Raw genomic sequence first — 18,830 nt, 5'->3', positions numbered from 1 at the left:
CTCAAACATGTCCTAAAACAACCCTTAACGTTCGTTTTCAAAATCACCGAGTGGTTAGTGGTGTTCGTTGATTATTAAAAGCAAATATATCGGTGCAATGTATGATTTCCAGTCTTATTTGCTATTGTGGAACTATTCACAACCGCTTAATATTTGAACCTGAAGCATAGACGGTGGCGCAGTAATATCAACGTGCAATGAGTCTTCCAACAGAAATCAATGGGATTTTACAAAATGCCAAATAAAACACGACAGAAACTGTATTTCGCTACGCTACTTGTTTTGGAACATCAACGAACACCACTAACCACTCGGTGAGTTGCACAGTTTTGAAAACGAATGTTAAGGGTTGTTTTAGGACATGTTTGAGTAGCCTACAGTATGCCTGCTGGCAGCCACTCTGACGAATCAAAGGCGATTCAAAACGAGTCAGAAAGGTCGAGACAGGACCAATCGTCAACATTTCGGTGTCCACCACTCTAGTTCATCCAAAACAAACCAGAAAAGGGGCTCAAAGTGCTAAATACCGGAATTTTCCTTTAAGCCATTCCAACTGTCACTTGTCATCAACTATGACTCCCGCCAACTGTTTTCTCTGCCTAAAACTCTTTCAAAATAAACGTCCTCACTACAATAATTCCCTATTAAACTAGATGTACCGCATAGCGGTACAAAATATGACCGCCGCTCAATGCTGTACATCCATTCCGCAAAAATAAATCATATTAATGAATTTGTCTCCATCTTCTACTCCATCCCCCACTCTTGAAACTTTTGTGTATGCTTGTTTGAAATGTGTGTTTGCGGGCCGCACACAAAGTAGCCTACTGGCGCTGCAAAGGTGAATAGATTTGTAGCACTTGCCAAAAAATTTGTAGCATTGTTATAAAACCTTTAAAATATATAAACAATCACAAGTAGGGCAGTTCATCACAGTCCATCCATTGCAACTGGACTGATGAAAGGTACACCTGTAGGCTACATTTGTATTTTGGGAAAAGCAGAAGGTAGCAGCATAATGTATTTATTTATTTATTATTAAACAAAACAATCCCTGTCAGTTCCATGCAGTTTTCAACAGCTATCAAGAAGAGAGGTCATGTCATGGATTTTTGTGAATGTATCTTCTTCTACATACATGCATACGTTTAGTCATCTAGTTCATATGATATTTAGCTTTATTGTCAATGCACAAATTAAATACCAGTAGTCTAAAACAAAATGCCGTTTTACCCAGTGGTGCAAATAACTGACATGTCCAAAAGGGCCTTCATGAAATGCATTGCCAGACTGTTCATACACATTTTAACGGGCCAAGTTGAAGAGCTACTGTCCGTTATTGTTTGTGCAAATAATATGCTGATTCATGTTCCCTTGCATTTTGCAACTATGAGGTCCATGGTTAGTCTGGCTTGCGCCAGACCAAGCTCAATCTTTTAAGAAATCGAAAAGGAATCGCCGGCAGATCAGGCATCAGAGTTCACCCAGCCTAGTCCATGGTAGGCACCCAATAGAAATATTGTTTAATTTTGCGATTGAAATTTCCACGCACTGGCGCCCCCCCTGCGACGTGTTCGCCCCCGGTTTCAGAGCTATTCTAAATGTAAAAATGCATAGAGGGAGTTATGACAAAACCGTGACTGTTAACAAACTATAAGCTATATAAGGTAGGCCCTATGCTAGGCCTATTACACAACATAAATTGTCACTAGGCTATGCTGGCGACCCAAATAAAATCTCCTTTGGGAACCAAAGCGACACTTCTAAATGGAACCCAACCCACTGTACAGTAGCTCAAGGTCTGTGGCTAAAGCAGCCATAATGAAAGCGTTATCATTGTTTGGATACTTCACACACACGTGTTTTTTAATCGCATACACTACTACTACCAAGCTGGAATCAAAGCGCATCGACTCCCCTCTCACACCCTAAACACGCACTTTGAACAAACAAAAAACGTCTCAGTCTCACGGTATAGCCATAGGCAAAACTGTATTGGACCGGTGTAACGTTGGAACTAAATCATCCATCGCAAAGAATGATTTTTGTAGCACGTGCAACAAATATGTGTAGGTACAGCCCTGCCCTGGATACATCTCTCAGCATGCGCTCTAAAACATTTGGTTTAAATGGAGATGTAGATCACGGGTGCGTTAATAAATGTACATTGCGGCGAGTTGACACAAATTATTCACTTTGACGAATTTATGTAGTTTCAGTCCTAGTTACTTTACTTTGAGCCATGCTCTTCCTTACTTGAATCACTTTTGAAAATAGAGGATTGAAGTAGCCTATATGGGAGTTTGGGAATGAACGTTGACTCAGATGCTTTTTGAGACTTTGAGCTAAATGTCCCAGCCCGGTGTTTAGGATGCATCATAGACAGGTTATCTTTCAGGTAGCCTATATATTTTCCATTAGAAAACCATCACGTAGCTTAGCGTGTTGTGGCTAACTCACTTAGCTCCTGTTAGTAGCCTAGGTTATGGTCATAAGCAAATGAGATGACAGTCGAAAGATGCAATTAGTGCTGTTATCAATTTTCTTGGTAGCCTATAACCGCATTTATGGTTTTCTTCGCTGCTAGGCCCCCAATTACATGTCATGCAGAAATCATCCTACCCTTATTAGACGTTCTCTGCGGTAAACTACAGTCTTGTCCTTGTAGGAAGCGTAGTGTCTTTCCAACCCACTTTAGATTAACTTCCAACAAAATTACGTCTCACTGCAACGATGCGCCATCTGGTGGACAAACGACAACGTGACGCCAGTACTGGAAATGCAGCCAAATTATTATGATGAATATTTGGTTTTCCTTTAATCCTACTGAATTTGTAATTATGTATCGCCCGTTGTAATTGCCGATACTGATGGTATGTGCGTGCCTGTGTGTGTGTGTGCGTGTGTTTATGTGTGCACCACCATCTACAGGCCAATGAGTGTAAAGTCACTAAATGTACACATAACTTAATTTTTTTAGACCCCCCCATGGATGAAATTCTACGAAACTTGGCATACCCCCAGAGAATGTCAGGTTAATCATACACATAAAATTTGGTGCAGTTCTGAACATCTTAACTGAAGAGAGGGGGCGATTGAAGCAGAATGAAATTGCATTTTCATTTTTTACCGGGGGGGGTGCAAATCACAAATGAGTGATTATGGGCTAGGTTGATGTGGGCCCTTGAGACCAACATACTATAAACATTTCTTCATCCTCGGTGCCACGGTTCAGGTAGTTATTTAGGAAAAACTGCATTTTTTGGGTTTCGGGGGGCCCAGCGCGGGCGGGGAGGTGGATGGGTGAGTGGCCCCCGGGGACCAAATTAAATTTTTCCGTAAAAGTCTAGTGGGGCTACATACCCACCAAATTTCATGTGCCCCGGTGGTTCGGTGTCCCGGGTATCGTTGACCAAAAATTCAGGAAGTAGATGACAGGGAAAAAAACTTTGACAATCCCCATATGACCGCTTCGCTAGCGGCGGTCATAATAATTTAACAATTTAAACTATCCAACTGTTTAACTGGTCAGCCCTTCAAACTGTCATCAACTGTCATTGTCATCAACTATGTCTCCCGCCAACTTCCTCTGCCCACAACTGTTTCAAAATGAAAGTCCTCACTACAATAATTAACTATTAAATAATTTAACTATTTGAAACTATTCAACTATTTAACTGTTCAGCCATTCCAACTATCAGTTGTCATCAACTATGACTCCCGCCAAATGTTTCCTCTGCCCATAACTGTTTCCAAATAAAAGTTTGTTTAGCATTTTATGTTAATATATGTTTTGCATTTTTATGCACTGGTAATTCCTCGGAATTACATTTTCTAGTTTATTTCTGTATTTCCACATTGCCACATTTATGTAGGTTATTTATGTATCTCTACATAGTTTCATTCCTGTATGTATTTCCACGTTGCTTAATTTTATTATTATATTTCCGTAACTGTATTATGGAAATTAGGTAACAATTACGCAGTTGCATAAATTAATTACCAGTTTTACCAAACTGTATGGATCAGTTTATTTAATTGTACTCTCTCTGAATTTATTTCTGCATTTATTTATTTATTTATCCTAAAGTCATCTTTGGTCCTCCATCTTCTATTCAGTAATGCTGCTGTGCCAGCTGCAGCTCTCATTTGGATGTTAGCATAACTTGTAGCCACTTTGGCTGCTTAAGTCGCCAGCCGGCTTACTCGCGCTACGTAGCACCAATTTTCTTTCCACATTTTTCTCAACCGGCAGTACATGACTATTTACATTGTAGATACATCAAAACTATTAATGAACACATGTGGAATTATGTACTTAACAAAAAAGTGTGAATTAACTGAAAACATGTCTTATATTCTAGTTTCTTCAAAGTTGCTATTTTTTATTTTTTATTTAATACCATATTCAGCAAGCCATACAAATATTCATCTGTGGGCCAAATAACTTTGCATTCATTCATAGTTTTGATGCCTTCAGTGAGAATCTACAATGTAAATAGTCATGAAAATAAAGAAAACGCATTGAAATGAGAAGGTGTGTCCAAACTTTTGCCCTGTACTGTATACTACAGATGTTAATAACCAACTTTCTGTATTCATGTAAACACCATATCCTGAATATGATGAAAACCGTGATACGCCTCATAACGGAGATACTGAAGTGCATGTCATTTTAATGTCAAAATATGGAAATAAGGCTAATATATTGTTTCATTTATGATCTTTAGTAACTTGAATTGTTCATTTTCAAAATTCTTAAATGACGTGGTGTATATTAAATCTATAGGTTCATCGTCCATTCCCTTGGCACCTGATGTGGAACCCAGTCCGAACTGCACACCACCAGAATCCCCTGGGGACGAAGACACTACAGATTTTGATGAACCTAAAACTACAGACAAATCATCCCAGTGAAAAACAATGGCTGTGTAGAGTTTTGCAGGGAGATAAACCTTTGTAGAAAACAGAAGAACTTTTGGTATTCTAAACTGGGAGTAATCTTTTGGTCATTGTAGATATCTATGGTAAGACTGTATACGGTAGAAATGTATACGGCACATTAACAGTTGGTATTCATATTGCCATTGTGTTATTTTCCATATATATTTGTGTCGTTTTGTGTTGGTTATGTTTAATATTGTTAGAAGTTAAAAGTTTATTCTTTGCCTGATGTTAAATCAATATCACATCCTTTGGTGTACTGGCCTCATTGAGCATTTCAATACTTGATATGTCAATGAAATCTGGTCTTACAAATGCTATTTGATAGGCCTTCTTCTGCACCCTTCCTTCTTACTTCTTGCTAGAGTGCCGGCTAGGTGTTCAATAGCTTATCCTAAATGTGTACACTGCGTTCCAAATTATTGTGCAAATTACATTTTTCTCAGATTTTCCTAAATTAGTTGATGCAAATGACAGTCAGTATAATTTTCAAGTCATCAACTGTATAATTCGAATTTTATTGCATAAACCTCCCAATAATAACAGTATTTTTTTCAAAAATAAAAAACTCATGCACTGTTCCAAATTATTATGCACAATAGACTTTCAAGACATTTTATAGGTTGTAAAGAACTAAAAATGGTATTTTGTTGAATTTGCAGCATTAGGAGGTCGTATAAATTAAATCAAAAGTTATTTCAATCAAAAACATCTTAACAGGCCAGGTTACATGTTAACATAGGACCCCTTCATTGATATCACCTTCACAATTCTTGCATCCATTGAACTTGTGAGTTCTTGGAGAGTTTCTGCTTTAATGTCTTTGCAGGATGTCAGAATAGCCTCCCAGAGCTGCTGCTTGGATGTGAACTGCCTCCCACCCTCATAGATCTTTTGCTTGATGATGCCCCAAAGGTTCTTTCAATAGGGTTGAGGTCAGGGGAAGATGGGGGCCACACCATGAGTTTTTCTCCTTTTATGCCCATAGCAGCCAATGACCCAGAGGTATTCTTTGCAGCATGAGATGGTGCATTGTCATGCATAAAGATGATTTTGCTACGGAATGCACGGTTCTTCTTTTTGTACCACGGAAGAAAGTGGTCAGTCAGAAACTCTACATACTTTTCTGAGGTCATTTTCACAACGTCAGGGAGCCTAAAGGGGCCAACCAGCTCTCTCACCATGATTCCGACCCAAAACATGACTCTGCCACCTCCTTCCTAACGTATCAGCCTTGTTGGGACATGGTGGCCATTCAATAACCATCCATTACTCCATCCATCTGGACCATCTAAGGTTGCACGGCACTCATCTGTAAACAAAATTAGTCTTCATGTATTCCTGAGCCCACTGCAACCGTTTCTGCTTGTGAGCATGTTTAGGGGTGGACGAATAGTAGGTTTATGCACACTTGCTGGTTTGCAGGACTCCAGAGGCACCAGTGGCTTCAAATACCTGTTTGCTGCTTTGCAATGGCATTTTAGCATTTCAGCTGCTCTCTTAATCCTATGAATTTGTCTGGCAGACACCTTCCTTATTATGCCTTTGTCTGCACAAACCCGCCTGTGCTCTGAATCAGCAACACATTTCTTCACAGTATGATGATCACAGTTTTTGAGAAATATCCAGTGTTTTCATACCTTGTCCAAGGTAGTGCACAATTTCACGCTTTTCAGCAGCAGAGATCCTTTTTCTTTCCCATATTGCTTGAAACCTGTGGCATACTTAATAATGTGGAACATCCTTCTTAAGTAGTTGTCCTTTGATTAAGCTCACCTGGCAAACTAATTATCACAGGTGTCTGAGATTGATTTCAATGATCCAAAGAGCCCTGACACACAATACCATCCATGAGTTTAATTGAAAAACAAAATAAAAAAAATGTTTATGACACTTAAATCCAATTTACATAATAATTTGGAACACGGTGTACACCCCTCATCAGAGCTAACAGAGTGGTATGGGATGTATTGTGTATGGGACCACTGTGAAGTCCCAGACGAGACAGATGTGGGCAAAGGGGTCAAGAACAATAGTGGATGGAAAAAATCAGATCCCAAAGACTTCTTGAGTGGATAAAAAACAAAACAACTCTTTTGCTACAATCCTAATAATGCTTTAAAGATGACTGAGAATGGAAAACTGTTTTTATCTTTGCTTTGTTGAGTAAGGAGAGTACAGTGCATAGCCACAAAGCTGCTGTGAATGGGAAACACTGTTGTTTCCTCCTTTATATTTAAATATTGGACTTTGTTTAGATTTGCACATTTTAGTGGTCATTTTCACTGTGAAGCAAATACAGACAGTGACTCAAACCATCCCTCTGATCACCACCCTCCTCCACATGTTACGTTATGACTTTGAGTTGGAGATTCAGGAATAGGTTACTGGAGCCCATTGTGAATGGTCTTTGGCTGCCAATCCGAGTAAAGCTCACTTAATTGTTCATGTCGGTGCCAGATAGCCATGAGCTCGATATCTACTAAAATGGGCCATTTCCCCCCCAGCCTATTTACAGGATTCTAACAGCATCTGAGTGTGTTTTCAACCAAAGGAGTGCTCCGGAGAAAGAAGAACCTGGGGTCTATTTATGGTTGATAACGGGTTCAAACTTTTGTTTGGGAGCAAAATTACATTTTGAGCTAGACCGTTATTTGCATTAACAAAAAATGGTTTATAGTGTGTTGCAGCGGGCACACATAATTTTACTGCAGTGAACAGAGAGGCTATAACGAGGGTTTCTGAAGGCAAAAATAGATCCCAGGTTGTTTTTACTCCGGAGCATTCCTAGCAATGAGAGGTACTTAAAGTTAAAGGGGTCATAGAATGCAAAACCGAGTGTACCTTGGCATAGTTGAATAACAGCTCGGTGGGTAAAATGGAAATGCAGAGCCTCAAAATCCCATTGTCACCTCCTTCATTTGCAAATCTCACAACTTGAAACTGCTGCTCTAAAACATGCGAATCTCAACGCAGCTCCAGAACTTATGTAAATTCTGGGGGTCTACCTTATTTGGCTCTGGTCTGTATCTTTTTGCAATGCCCCAAAAATGCACATACACACCAGCCCACTTCCAGCTTCAGGCAGACATCACTTCACCAGAAGTTAAATGGCCCCCAAACTTTGGTACTAGATGGTCCAAGACGGTCGTAATTGCAGATAAACATCATTTATTTGACTTTTTAATGCTTGGATTTTGTGAATGCTAGTGAAAAATAAACACTCTACATTTAAAAGCCTTTTATTGTAATCCCCAAACTCATCTGAAATGATATCAGCTAACTATATAACGTTGGCAAGCTAACTATATTTTACTTTACTGTTCTGAATGGACAAATCTCCAACCATCTCTATGACAACCTAAGACAAGCAGGGCATTCTAAATAAAAATGTTTTAGGGCCCTAAAGTCACCAGATTCTAAAAATAATTCTGTGGAAACCCAGACTGCAAACGGACTACGAAACGTATCCGCCGCGGAGGTACGGTGAACTCCGGAACGGATCCAGAAATCGGATCCGAAACTGTGTCCACTTGCACACCGCTGCGTATCCGCCGCGATGCCGGTTCGCGGATCCGATCAGACACCGCGGCGGTCCCATGGCGTATCCGTACATAAATGGATACATCCGCCCCGGTTTCGCTTTGGATCCGCGAATGAGCCACAGATCCACTCCGGGTCCGCTTTGGACCCGGTCATATGAGAGGCATCCGCCGCGGAATCATTTCGGACCCGCTAATCATCCGTCCCGGATCCGTTTAGAATTCGTTCATGAAGCAGTTCATCTGGCCCATATCCCTGGCATATTTCATGGCCAAAAACTAGCTACTACTACAGAAATATATAGCTTAACCTATCTGGCCAACACCTAGACTGCACTAGGTTTTAATGTAAAGTATTGTACCAACCAATATGACAAATAATACAAATGACTTAATACATTCAGTTCAAGACATGAAGTCAAAATCTATCATGTGAAGCACGTTGTGATTTTACAACCAAATGCCTTCATTGTGAAACAGCAAGTATGAAAATAGGGGTTTAACTAGCAGTAGGCTACATCAATTCAGCTCCGCTACACTACAATAGCCTACAAGTTAACCATCAGTTACAAACTGTAAATCCTTTATGCAATTGCTAACTGTCCAATTGTGGAAACTTGTCTCAATGCTCCTCACCGCACCTCAATGCTCAATGAGAGGTCATCGTAGACACTACATACATTGAACAGGTATTAGAGGTAAAATGAAATGCAACCATAAAGTGTCTTGATTATTTAATGAATATTAAGAACATGTTCCAAAACACAGATAACCTTCATACCAGACCACTGTTTTTCTTAGTGGGAAATAAGTAGCCTGGTTTTTTTGGGTAGTTGCTGACAGTTAAGACTCCGCCTTGAGCTTTTCCTGTTTGTTGGCTGGTTGAACCACTGACTCACAGCATCTGTAATCATAGAAGCATAACAAAATGAGTTGTTATACATAACTACCTACTTTTAAACGGAATGTCTGCTACATGAATATAAAGCTACCGCCGCCAGCAGGCTGCTATCGGCTCTGTCTAACTGTGACAAAATCTACTACCTGTAAGGCCTGGGCTACACCGAGTCCGCAAGTGAAGCACTCGGTTCGCAGAGTGTAAAAATAATTTTAGAAGACTAATCCAATGTTTTTAAACATACTGTACGCCGTCATGTCTGGTGTAACCAGTTCCATTGACTACAGTGGAAGCCAATTGTTGCAACAGATGCTCTGCAAACTGAATGCTTCAGTTATGTGCGCAGTGTAGCCTTCCTGTAAGTGTGATGAGGAGTTATGGAATTGACCACGTTTTGGCAAAGACCTGTTCCCTTAAAATACAAAAAAGGCATCAGAAAAGCAGTTCCCAGATACAACTACTTGTTAGTTACAAAGTCCAGCATTTGGGGGTATTAGAAATGAGGTATTTATCAAAGCTGATAAAAGCATTTTATATGTTGAGATTTACCTGCAATTCATCCTGAACCGGTATCAGCAGCAGAGGTCTGTAGTTATTTCTCTTCTAAAATAAAAATATGTGCATTTCATTAGAGAGCTTTTGAAGTAGGTGGATTTTATTACAGAAGACAAGCATATTTGTGTATGTTGAGATTTACATTCAATTCATCCTGAACTGATAAAGGCAGTTACAAAAGCATGTGGTTATTTTATTATCATTATTATTTTTTAAGTGTGGACCAAAAGTCAAATAAATCAAATGTAAAACTGTATAGCTTACTTTACTTGGCTGGCAGGCCAGGATGAGAAAGGGTAGACCCCCAAACCAGACTGGAGCCACTGGTGAATGACCTGTAACACAGATGTAGAACATAAATATACATTACTTTTATCATCAGAAAGAAACTGCCAAATATTTAACATTACCAATCTTACACTCCATTAAAAAATGAGCTTTATATCGGGATCCAGAGAGTGTGATGCTGATCATTTTAGCTCATAGTTCCGTTGAAAATCGTCTGGTCTGTGACAAGGCAATGATACTTGACCGGTAGAAAGACCTCCGCTCCACAATGAAGCATGTAAAGATGTGAAAAAGTAGTTATAAGAGGCAAAAGTCAAATACTGCCCCTTCTCATTAAATCTTACTCCAAGAAACATTCATCATCATTCAATGAACTTGTTGACGGCGGTATGTCTACATAAAACAAATAACTTCGGGATTTGTGGCCTTATATTAGATAAAAGTTAGCAAAAGCCCGGTTTTGGAACCAGGAAACGTCTGCAAAAACTGACTTTTTATATCGGCTGATCGAAAATCTTTTCCTGCTTATTTTGTGCAGCCACATAGCAGAGCCCATAGTATGCCAGTTAGCCGACTTCTCGCTAACTTTTACAAAATATAAGGGCACTAATCCCGAAGCAGTTTGTTTTAAGTATAAATATTGTCAACAAAGTTCAAAAAGTCCCTTTTTGGAACCAACAAACACATCTGAGCAGGCTTGGAATTTCACCATTCTGGGGGCAAGGCCACTTGGCCTTCAGTTGGGCATATTTGGTGGGGGGCACAAAGGCCACATGTCAGGGCACCAAGGCCAAAGTTAACTATACAGTAGTAGGCTATAAAAATTATCAAAGTTTTATTTAGCCTATTCACTGCAGTAGACAGTAGCAGTACTGCAGTATGAAACATTACAAAAACATGAAACATGACATATTACATATAACTGTAAATCATCTGATCATCTAATAAAAACAAATATCTAGGCTATATATAAAATTTATTTTATATTTGGCCTGCTATGAAATCATGTATTGAACAATTTAAATTTAAGCACAGCTCAGCTTTAAGAAACTCAAATAGCCTAGATGCATGCTTAGCATTTTGTGATCATTAAGGCTACTTTCACAAACTCTTAGTCAGTTGTCCTCTGATTTACCAATATCTAGGCGATATTTGTAACATTTATTTTGTATTTGGCCCGTTATGAAATCATGTGGAACAATTTAAACACATTGTAAAACTTAAAGCCCAAATTTGGAGACATCCATGCATGTCGAAATTTACTGAAAATTCAAAACTGGATTACTCTGGAACGTCTAACTGTACAGGGGACTGCTTTACACTTTTGTGTTCGGTAAGGTCTGCTGTTTATTCTGATATGTGGTTTGTCATGTGTTAAAAGAAGGGTTCGTGAAGTATTCTACCGAGATGAATGGGTAGGGAGATCATGGATAAAACCTTCAGTAGAATGTATTATTAAATTAAATTATATTATTTACTTTTCTCGCGAACCGTTCAACACAGCAATTATCGGCTAACATCGTTTAAAAGCTGAGAAAAAGCTCTTTCATGTGATACTTGTGATGTCTGTGTGATGAATAGGCTAGTTCGCGAGTAGTTCAACTGAGAAGAAAGTGCGTCCAAATTCACCCATTCTTGCGCTGTCACTTTCTCTACTGCGTAAAAGACTAAATTAATTTGCGCTGTGAATGCTAAGATTATTTTGACAGGCCACAGGCTAAATAAAAATCGCTATTAGTAGGACACAAAGCAGAATATTGAAAGAAGGGGCTTCACGGCCAATGCAAGGGGCTACGACGGCCATGGCCGTCGTGGCCGCCGTGAAATTCCTACCCTGCATCTGAGCATGCACGACTCACATCGGGCTATGACAGGGAATATCATTATAACGTTAATTAGCTTATCAGCTGCTAACGTTCAAGTTATCCAAGACAGGTAACGTTAACCAATGTAAAATCAGCCCCCTACCAGAACGAAATGATGTTTAAACACATCCAAAGTAGCCTAGGTTTTCTTTAAGACAGCGCCCGAGTCCATAATCACTAAGAAAAAAAACTTTTCCTGTTAACATTATCGTTAGCCAACAAGCTAACGCTAGCTCACGCAAGCCAACTTTGTTGTTCGCAGGCAAACACATGAAGTTAGCTTAGCTCATTTTAAACATAATTTTGAGTTAAGTTATGAAACGTTAACAAAGCTCAAGTTAGACAGGATTCAGCCCTGTGAAAGGTGAGCTAAATTAGCGTGCGCAACCTAGAAACTAGCTGGTGTGTAACTTGGCAGCTAATATGAGCTAGCACTAGAAGCTACAGCCATCAAGCTGGCCATTAACGTTACGGTATAGCAATTTCTAATCGGATTATATCAGCAAGCAAAGCTAGATAAGTAAGTAACTTGTGTTATGGAAGTACATTTTCACTGGATAGACTAGGTAACTTAAAAAAGAAAGCATATAGGAGCATACTTACAGTGAGCCTTCAGACGCCGCCGTCTTCCACTCCATCAGCGAGAAAACTGAGGAAAGAGCCGTTAGCAGACTTGAGAGGGCGCGTTCGATATGCGCATTCGCACGGGGTCCGCCGCGGTTTGAGGGCGCGCTGGCGGAGTCGGGATTGTGTTCTGTGCCCATAGCCAAATCGGAGGTTGACTGTCCGGCGTATCTGGCGGCTTGAGGGCGGGTCCGCCACAGACTCCTTTGCTGTGTGGGAATGTATGGATTCCACAACTGGAATCCATGCATTTCCACAGAATTATTTTTGGAATCTGATCCCTTATCATACCTGTTTATTCGTACTCGTCGCTCGACTTATCGTGACTAAATTCAAGATGGCGGCGAACGGTAAACTTCCTGAAGGTACTGTCTGTATAAATCGTCTTATAAATAAACTACCAGTGCTTTTTCAAAGTTCTCAATGTCTCGTTTTAAATGTCAGGGCCCTCGGAAGCCAATGAAGTGTGGAGCTACTTTGAGCCTCGTAAATGGTGTAAAACAGTGATTTATTTGCATGGCTAGCCCGATGCCCGAGGCACCCCCTTTGAAAACCTGTTAGTAGCATCAGCTAATTAGCGCCAGATTTCAGAGTGCAGGGGACAAGCCGAGATGAGCTAGGAGACAAAAGTTCACACTCTGCATCATGTTTCAACACACTTTAGGTCAATATCACACCGAACTTCTCCTTTAAACCTTGCGCCCAGGGGTGGGGCAATTAGCAACATAAGGTGTGGTCTGGCGTATGATCCAAAAATCACCCATCATCAAATGTCTTACACCCTCTAAAAATCATTACCAATCATAATCATTATCAAAGCCTTTTATCTTACCACTAGGAGTACTCCTAAATCGCACTAAAATATTTTAGCTAGGAGTTTTCTCTTAAAAGTTATTCACAAAGCCTTTCAGACCTACTCTTAGTAAGGAAAAATGACAACTCCTAAACTAAGAGTGAGTCTTCGTTGCTATGGATGACGTCATTACTCATGCACAAGCTTGACTGAAGTGACCACCTTGATTGGCTGATGATTGTAACGCGGGAATGATTCCAAACACCTCCCTTCCGATGATGAGTGACAGGTGACAGGTCTGAGAATGCGTGCACTACACAAGTAGTGCGAAGGACGGAAGATGATGAATAACTGAATAAAAAGGCCTAGCCTAAATGAATAAAGAGTAAGGCAAAACAAATAGCCTAGTAGCCTAATGAAACTAGACCTATGGATTGATGCAGTATCTTTGCAACATTATTAAATTAATCTGTCACCATATGCCTACGTTTGCAAAGAGGAAAACATTTTAATTTGATTCACAATGAAACGTTTCATTTAATTTACATGTTAACAATGAATAGTTTTGGTTGTTGTTGGTGGCGTTATTGCATCCCTTTTATGAATGCAAAATTGTTCCCTCGCGATTGGAAGCTCCTGTTGCCGCATAGCAGTGTTGTGCGTGAACGAGTTCAAAAGAACGCGTTCATTGAACACGCTCATTTTTTCGTGAACGTTGAACTGAACGCAACACATGTTTTAATAAAGAACTTGAACGTGAATTAGTTCACATTATGTGTCATGAACGGCAGACATCGCTGTAAATGAACGTTGGAATTTGTTTTCCATTGAAAACTGAGTGACATCTGTTTTCTCTTTTGAAACGCAACGAGAGAAAGTTCCTCCCTGCTGTATTCTCGCTGGTGCCGCTTAAATCATGTATCACCAGACAGAAATGGTTTTGACATTGTGTGCGCCAATGCATTGCGGCAACGTAGTGTCCGGCTGAGAATAGTTGAATAGCATCAAAGAGTATAGAAGTAACTACTTCTATACTCTTTGATAGCATACTGGCTTCCGCACAACGTTACCCGTGATGAATTGCAGCAGAGCGGGGTAGGCATAGCAACGCCGCGTAGCAGGCAACGACGAGAGCGTGGAGGGCTGGATTTCATTGCACTAAGTATAGAACTGGTCTACCTTGTCTGTAGGCTACTGCTGCAAGTTTCATCACCTGGTAAGAAACCCACAATTGCAGTGTCATGAGCAAATGTCTACAATGAGCAGCTTCACCTACATCACCAAATGCATCGATGATGTTACAGAAATAAAACACATCACCACTCGGGCCAACCAGAAGCCATGGCTGACAGGAGACGTCCACAGACTGCTGAGGGCCAGAGACAAAGCCTTCAGAGCTGGAGATGTAGCTGGCCTAAGAACAGCGAGGGCTAACCTGTCCCAGGGCATCAGGAAGGCAAAAAAGGATTACACAGACAAAATAACAACACACTTCAAAGACAGCAGAGATGCACAGAGCCTATGGCAGGGCATACAGGCCATCACTGACTACAAGCCTGCGCCCACGAGCTGTGAGAACAACACCTCTCTGCTAAATGACCTGAACAGTTTTTTTTAGCCCGTTTTGAAGCACAAAATGACACTCACCCACAGAAAACCCCACCTCCCCACGACCAACCCCTGTACCTGTCCTCTGCCAGCGTGAAGAGGACACTAGCCACCATTAACCCACGCAAAGCAGCAGGCCCAGACAACATACCAGGACGAGTGTTGAAGGACTGTGCAGAAGAGCTGAAGGATGTTTTTACAGACATTTTCAACACCTCTCTGGAGCAAGCAGTCATCCCATCACTTTTCAAAACTGCCACCATCATACCCGTGCCAAAGAAATCATCACCATCATGCTTCAATGACTACCGTCCTGTAGCACTCACGCCCATAATCATGAAGTGCTTCGGAACGGCTAGTCATGTCACACATCAAAGCCACCCTACCCCCACCCTGGACCCCTTCCAGTTTGCATCCCGAGCCAAACGATCCACGGAGGATGCAATCTGCTCTGCCCTCCATCCAGCCCTCACCCACTTAGACAATAAAGACTCATATGTGAGAATGCTGTTCATAGACTTCAGTTCAGCATTCAATACCATAATACCACAACAACTCATCAGCAAACTGGACAAGCTAGGATTCAGTACCTCCCTCTGCAACTGGCTGCTGGACTTCCTGTTGCAGAGACCACAAGCAGTGCGTGTCGGGGACAACACTTCAAGCACTCTGACCCTGAGCACGGGGCCCCTCAGGGTGTGTGCTCAGCCCCCTGCTCTTCACACTGCTAACACATGACTGTACAACCACTCACAGCTCCAACCATCTGGTGAAGTTTATGGATCTACACAACACTGGTGGGCCTCATCACTAAGGGCTGATGAGGCTCACTACAGAGAAGAAGTAGACCTGCTGGCTAAATGGTGCAAAGACAACAACCTCCTGCTAAATGTCAGCAAGACCAAGGAGATTGTTGTCAACTTTCAGAGAGGCCACAAACAACTGCCACCACTGTCCATCGACGGAGATGCTGTGGAGAGAGTGAGCAGCACAAAATTTCTGGGGGTGCACATCAGCGGCGACCTCTCCTGGACCACCAACACAGCATCACTGGCGAAGAAAGCCCAGCAGCCTCTACTTCTTGCGCCAAATTGAAGAAGGCAAGTGCCACGCCTCTTGTCATGACTACATTCTACAGAGGGACCATCGAGAGCATCGTCTCCAGCAGCATCACAGTGTGGGGCGGAAGCTGCACAGATCAGAACAGGAAGACCCTCCAGCGCACTGTTAACACAGCTAAGAGGATCATTGGAGCACCACTCCCCTCCCTGCAGGACATTTACACCACCCGCCTCACCCACCCGCAAAGCACTAATGATTGTCAAGGATACAACCCACCCTGCACACAAACTGTTCAGCCTCCTGCCCTCTGGAAGCGGTACAGGAGCCTCCGCCTCCCCGCACCACCAGACTGGCAAGTAGCTTCATCCACCAAGCAATCAGGATGCTGAACACTCTACAAACTCTCCCATCACTGACAGCCCCCACCCACCAGCCAGCCAGGAACCTAGGGAAACTAGGATCCTGTCTACCCTAACCCCTCCCCAACACCGCCCTGTGGAACTGCACTGTGACTGCGCGAGCCCTAGCGTGTTGCTGCTTCACATCAAGCCTGATATACTTAAAATTACTGCATACTGCATATCAATGTAAATATACAGGTCACACAAGCACAAGTTTAAACTTCATGTAACTGTTAAGACTATATAAATATACAACACAACTACCTCTATTTTTTTATATATATGTCCTATATTTCTATTTTGATACATACATGTTCTATATTTCAGTCTTGCACTTTAATTTAATGTTTATTGTCTATGGCTATGTCTATAGTATGTCTATGTCTGTATTTAAAGCATGTCTATGTCTGCATGGGAAAGTAAGAAACGAAATTTCAATTCTTTGTATGACCAGTGCATGTAAAGAAATTGACAATAAAAGCCGACTTGACTTGACTTCAAAGAACTTATAGTGATTTCTAGCTCGTAGTGTGAAAAAAAGTATTTATTTGAATATCTCACGAAAAAAGTAAAAGGAACTGAACTTTGAACTAGTTCAGAATTAAAATTGTGAACTTTGAACGTGAACTGTTCACTTTGAGCATGTATGAACTGAACTTGAACTAGTTCAGAAAAGCTGTGAACTGGCACAACACTGCCGCATAGGCTACGCATTTCAAAACATCGCAACGTGAAATGCCACAAAAAGCTGTTTGTGAATAGGTCTTAGTGAGTTAGGAGTCCTCTCGACTTCTTTTAAGCTGTCCCAGACTTAGGTGCTACTTTTAGGTCTAAAATGCTTCGTGAATTACTTTTAGTGAAAAAAATTAGGAGTCCTAAAGTTAGGAGTGACACGCCCATTATTTTTAGGAGTTGCTCCTAAATTCGCCACTTAGGAGCTACTTTTAGCCTTAAAATTCTTTGTGAATACGGCCCCTCGTCTATAGTGAAAGGCACTGTGAAACACAGCTGAAGATGCACTGTCACGAAATGTAAGCAGCAACTCCTCTGCAGGATTAAAGGTGCTCTAAGCGATGCCACACGTTTTTTAGGCTAAAACATTTTATGTCACTTACTGCAAACATCACCTAACCAACCGCGATCCAAAAAACACGATCTCTGTGGACAGCCCAGGCTCCAAAAACGGCAACAAAAACAACCTGGGCAAACCCATAAAAACATAACAAACTGTTCCAGCAAATCACAGATGAGATGCGTGTTTAGGAGAGTTTGAATTGCACGGGAGGTAGGGGAGGAAGTAGCGAGCTAGCTCTCTGTTTTGTTTGAAAGTCAACAAAAGTGACACTACCCAGCATTGCTTAGAGCACCTTTAATATCCTTAGGATTTGTGTTAAGTCATTTGAACATTATTATGGTAAGTGATGCTTTTTTCAGGCTATGTTTTCGATGTCAACCCCTTGTCAGTCAATAGTGCAAGTAAATAACTGTGTAGAACTACATGCAGATTCCTTCAAATTCATCACTGACTATTAAAATACTGATCGGCTGTTTGAAGTTGTGCTGCTTGCTGTTAAAGGGAATGATAGATGTCATTTTTATTGGTTTAAAGGATGTTACGCCCAAAACACACCCATGACTAATTAAGAAATATAGGAACAACTCTTTGATCAGTGTTTGATCACAAAATCACGCCATTATTAGTGAATTCATACCACAATTAGTGAATGTGGACTGGCAATTACTTTAATGTCTGATATTCATATCTTATGTCAATCACACACACACTCCCCGACACTTTCTCATTGAGATTGGGCAACATAATTTCTATCTGAACGATTTGGATACTTATGGGCAACATTTTGAGATCATCCTAACAGAGTGCTAGCAATGAATCACATGACCATCTGTGAGCTTCTGAAATGTTCTGCTATAGGGTCGTTGCTAACTTAGTTGTCTGTTGCCCTCATTAGCTGCCCTGTGCCTCACCTGGTTGCCTGTTGCCATCAACATTCCCCAAAAAATTGCCCTGCGTATCATCAGCTTTACAGCAAGTAATCATATTTTAATTAGGGAGGAACAAAGAATTAAGCTGTAGTTGGGGGGCTTATGTGGTTCTGTGGGTTTGAAATGTTAATTTTTGGAGAGTGGTTGAACTGTCCTCTGGGGTCATTGAACATGAAGAACAATTATTTCTCCATTCTTTTCACCTGTTTCAACCCTATTTTTCTCAAATTTCACTGTGCCCCGTCC

The 18,830-nt window shown here is 41.1% G+C and overlaps 1 protein-coding gene and 1 long non-coding RNA gene across 2 annotated transcripts in view; one reads left to right on the top strand and one right to left on the bottom strand.

Annotated features, from left to right (window-relative positions):
- Nucleotides 1-5,194, top strand: part of bbs4 (Bardet-Biedl syndrome 4) — a 120,592-nt gene extending 115,398 nt beyond the window's left edge. Inside the window, exon 17 of the mRNA XM_048257135.1 lies at nucleotides 4,790-5,194. Within this exon, the coding sequence (XP_048113092.1) occupies nucleotides 4,790-4,917 (128 nt within the window). The 3' untranslated portion in view covers nucleotides 4,918-5,194. The remainder of the gene's footprint in view (nucleotides 1-4,789) is intronic.
- Nucleotides 5,195-9,205: 4,011 nt separating this feature from the next.
- LOC125303757 lies at nucleotides 9,206-12,806 on the bottom strand. The gene is made up of 4 exons (XR_007195098.1): nucleotides 12,696-12,806; nucleotides 10,204-10,274; nucleotides 9,934-9,987; nucleotides 9,206-9,390 (listed from the first exon to the last, which is right to left on the bottom strand). It is a non-coding gene; the product is annotated as an uncharacterized LOC125303757 (long non-coding RNA).
- Between the last annotated feature and the right edge of the window lie 6,024 nt (nucleotides 12,807-18,830).

Source organism: Alosa alosa, chromosome 11, assembly GCF_017589495.1.
Source record: "Alosa alosa isolate M-15738 ecotype Scorff River chromosome 11, AALO_Geno_1.1, whole genome shotgun sequence".
NCBI lineage: Eukaryota > Metazoa > Chordata > Actinopteri > Clupeiformes > Clupeidae > Alosa > Alosa alosa.
This window is presented reverse-complemented; position numbering and strand designations above follow the sequence as displayed.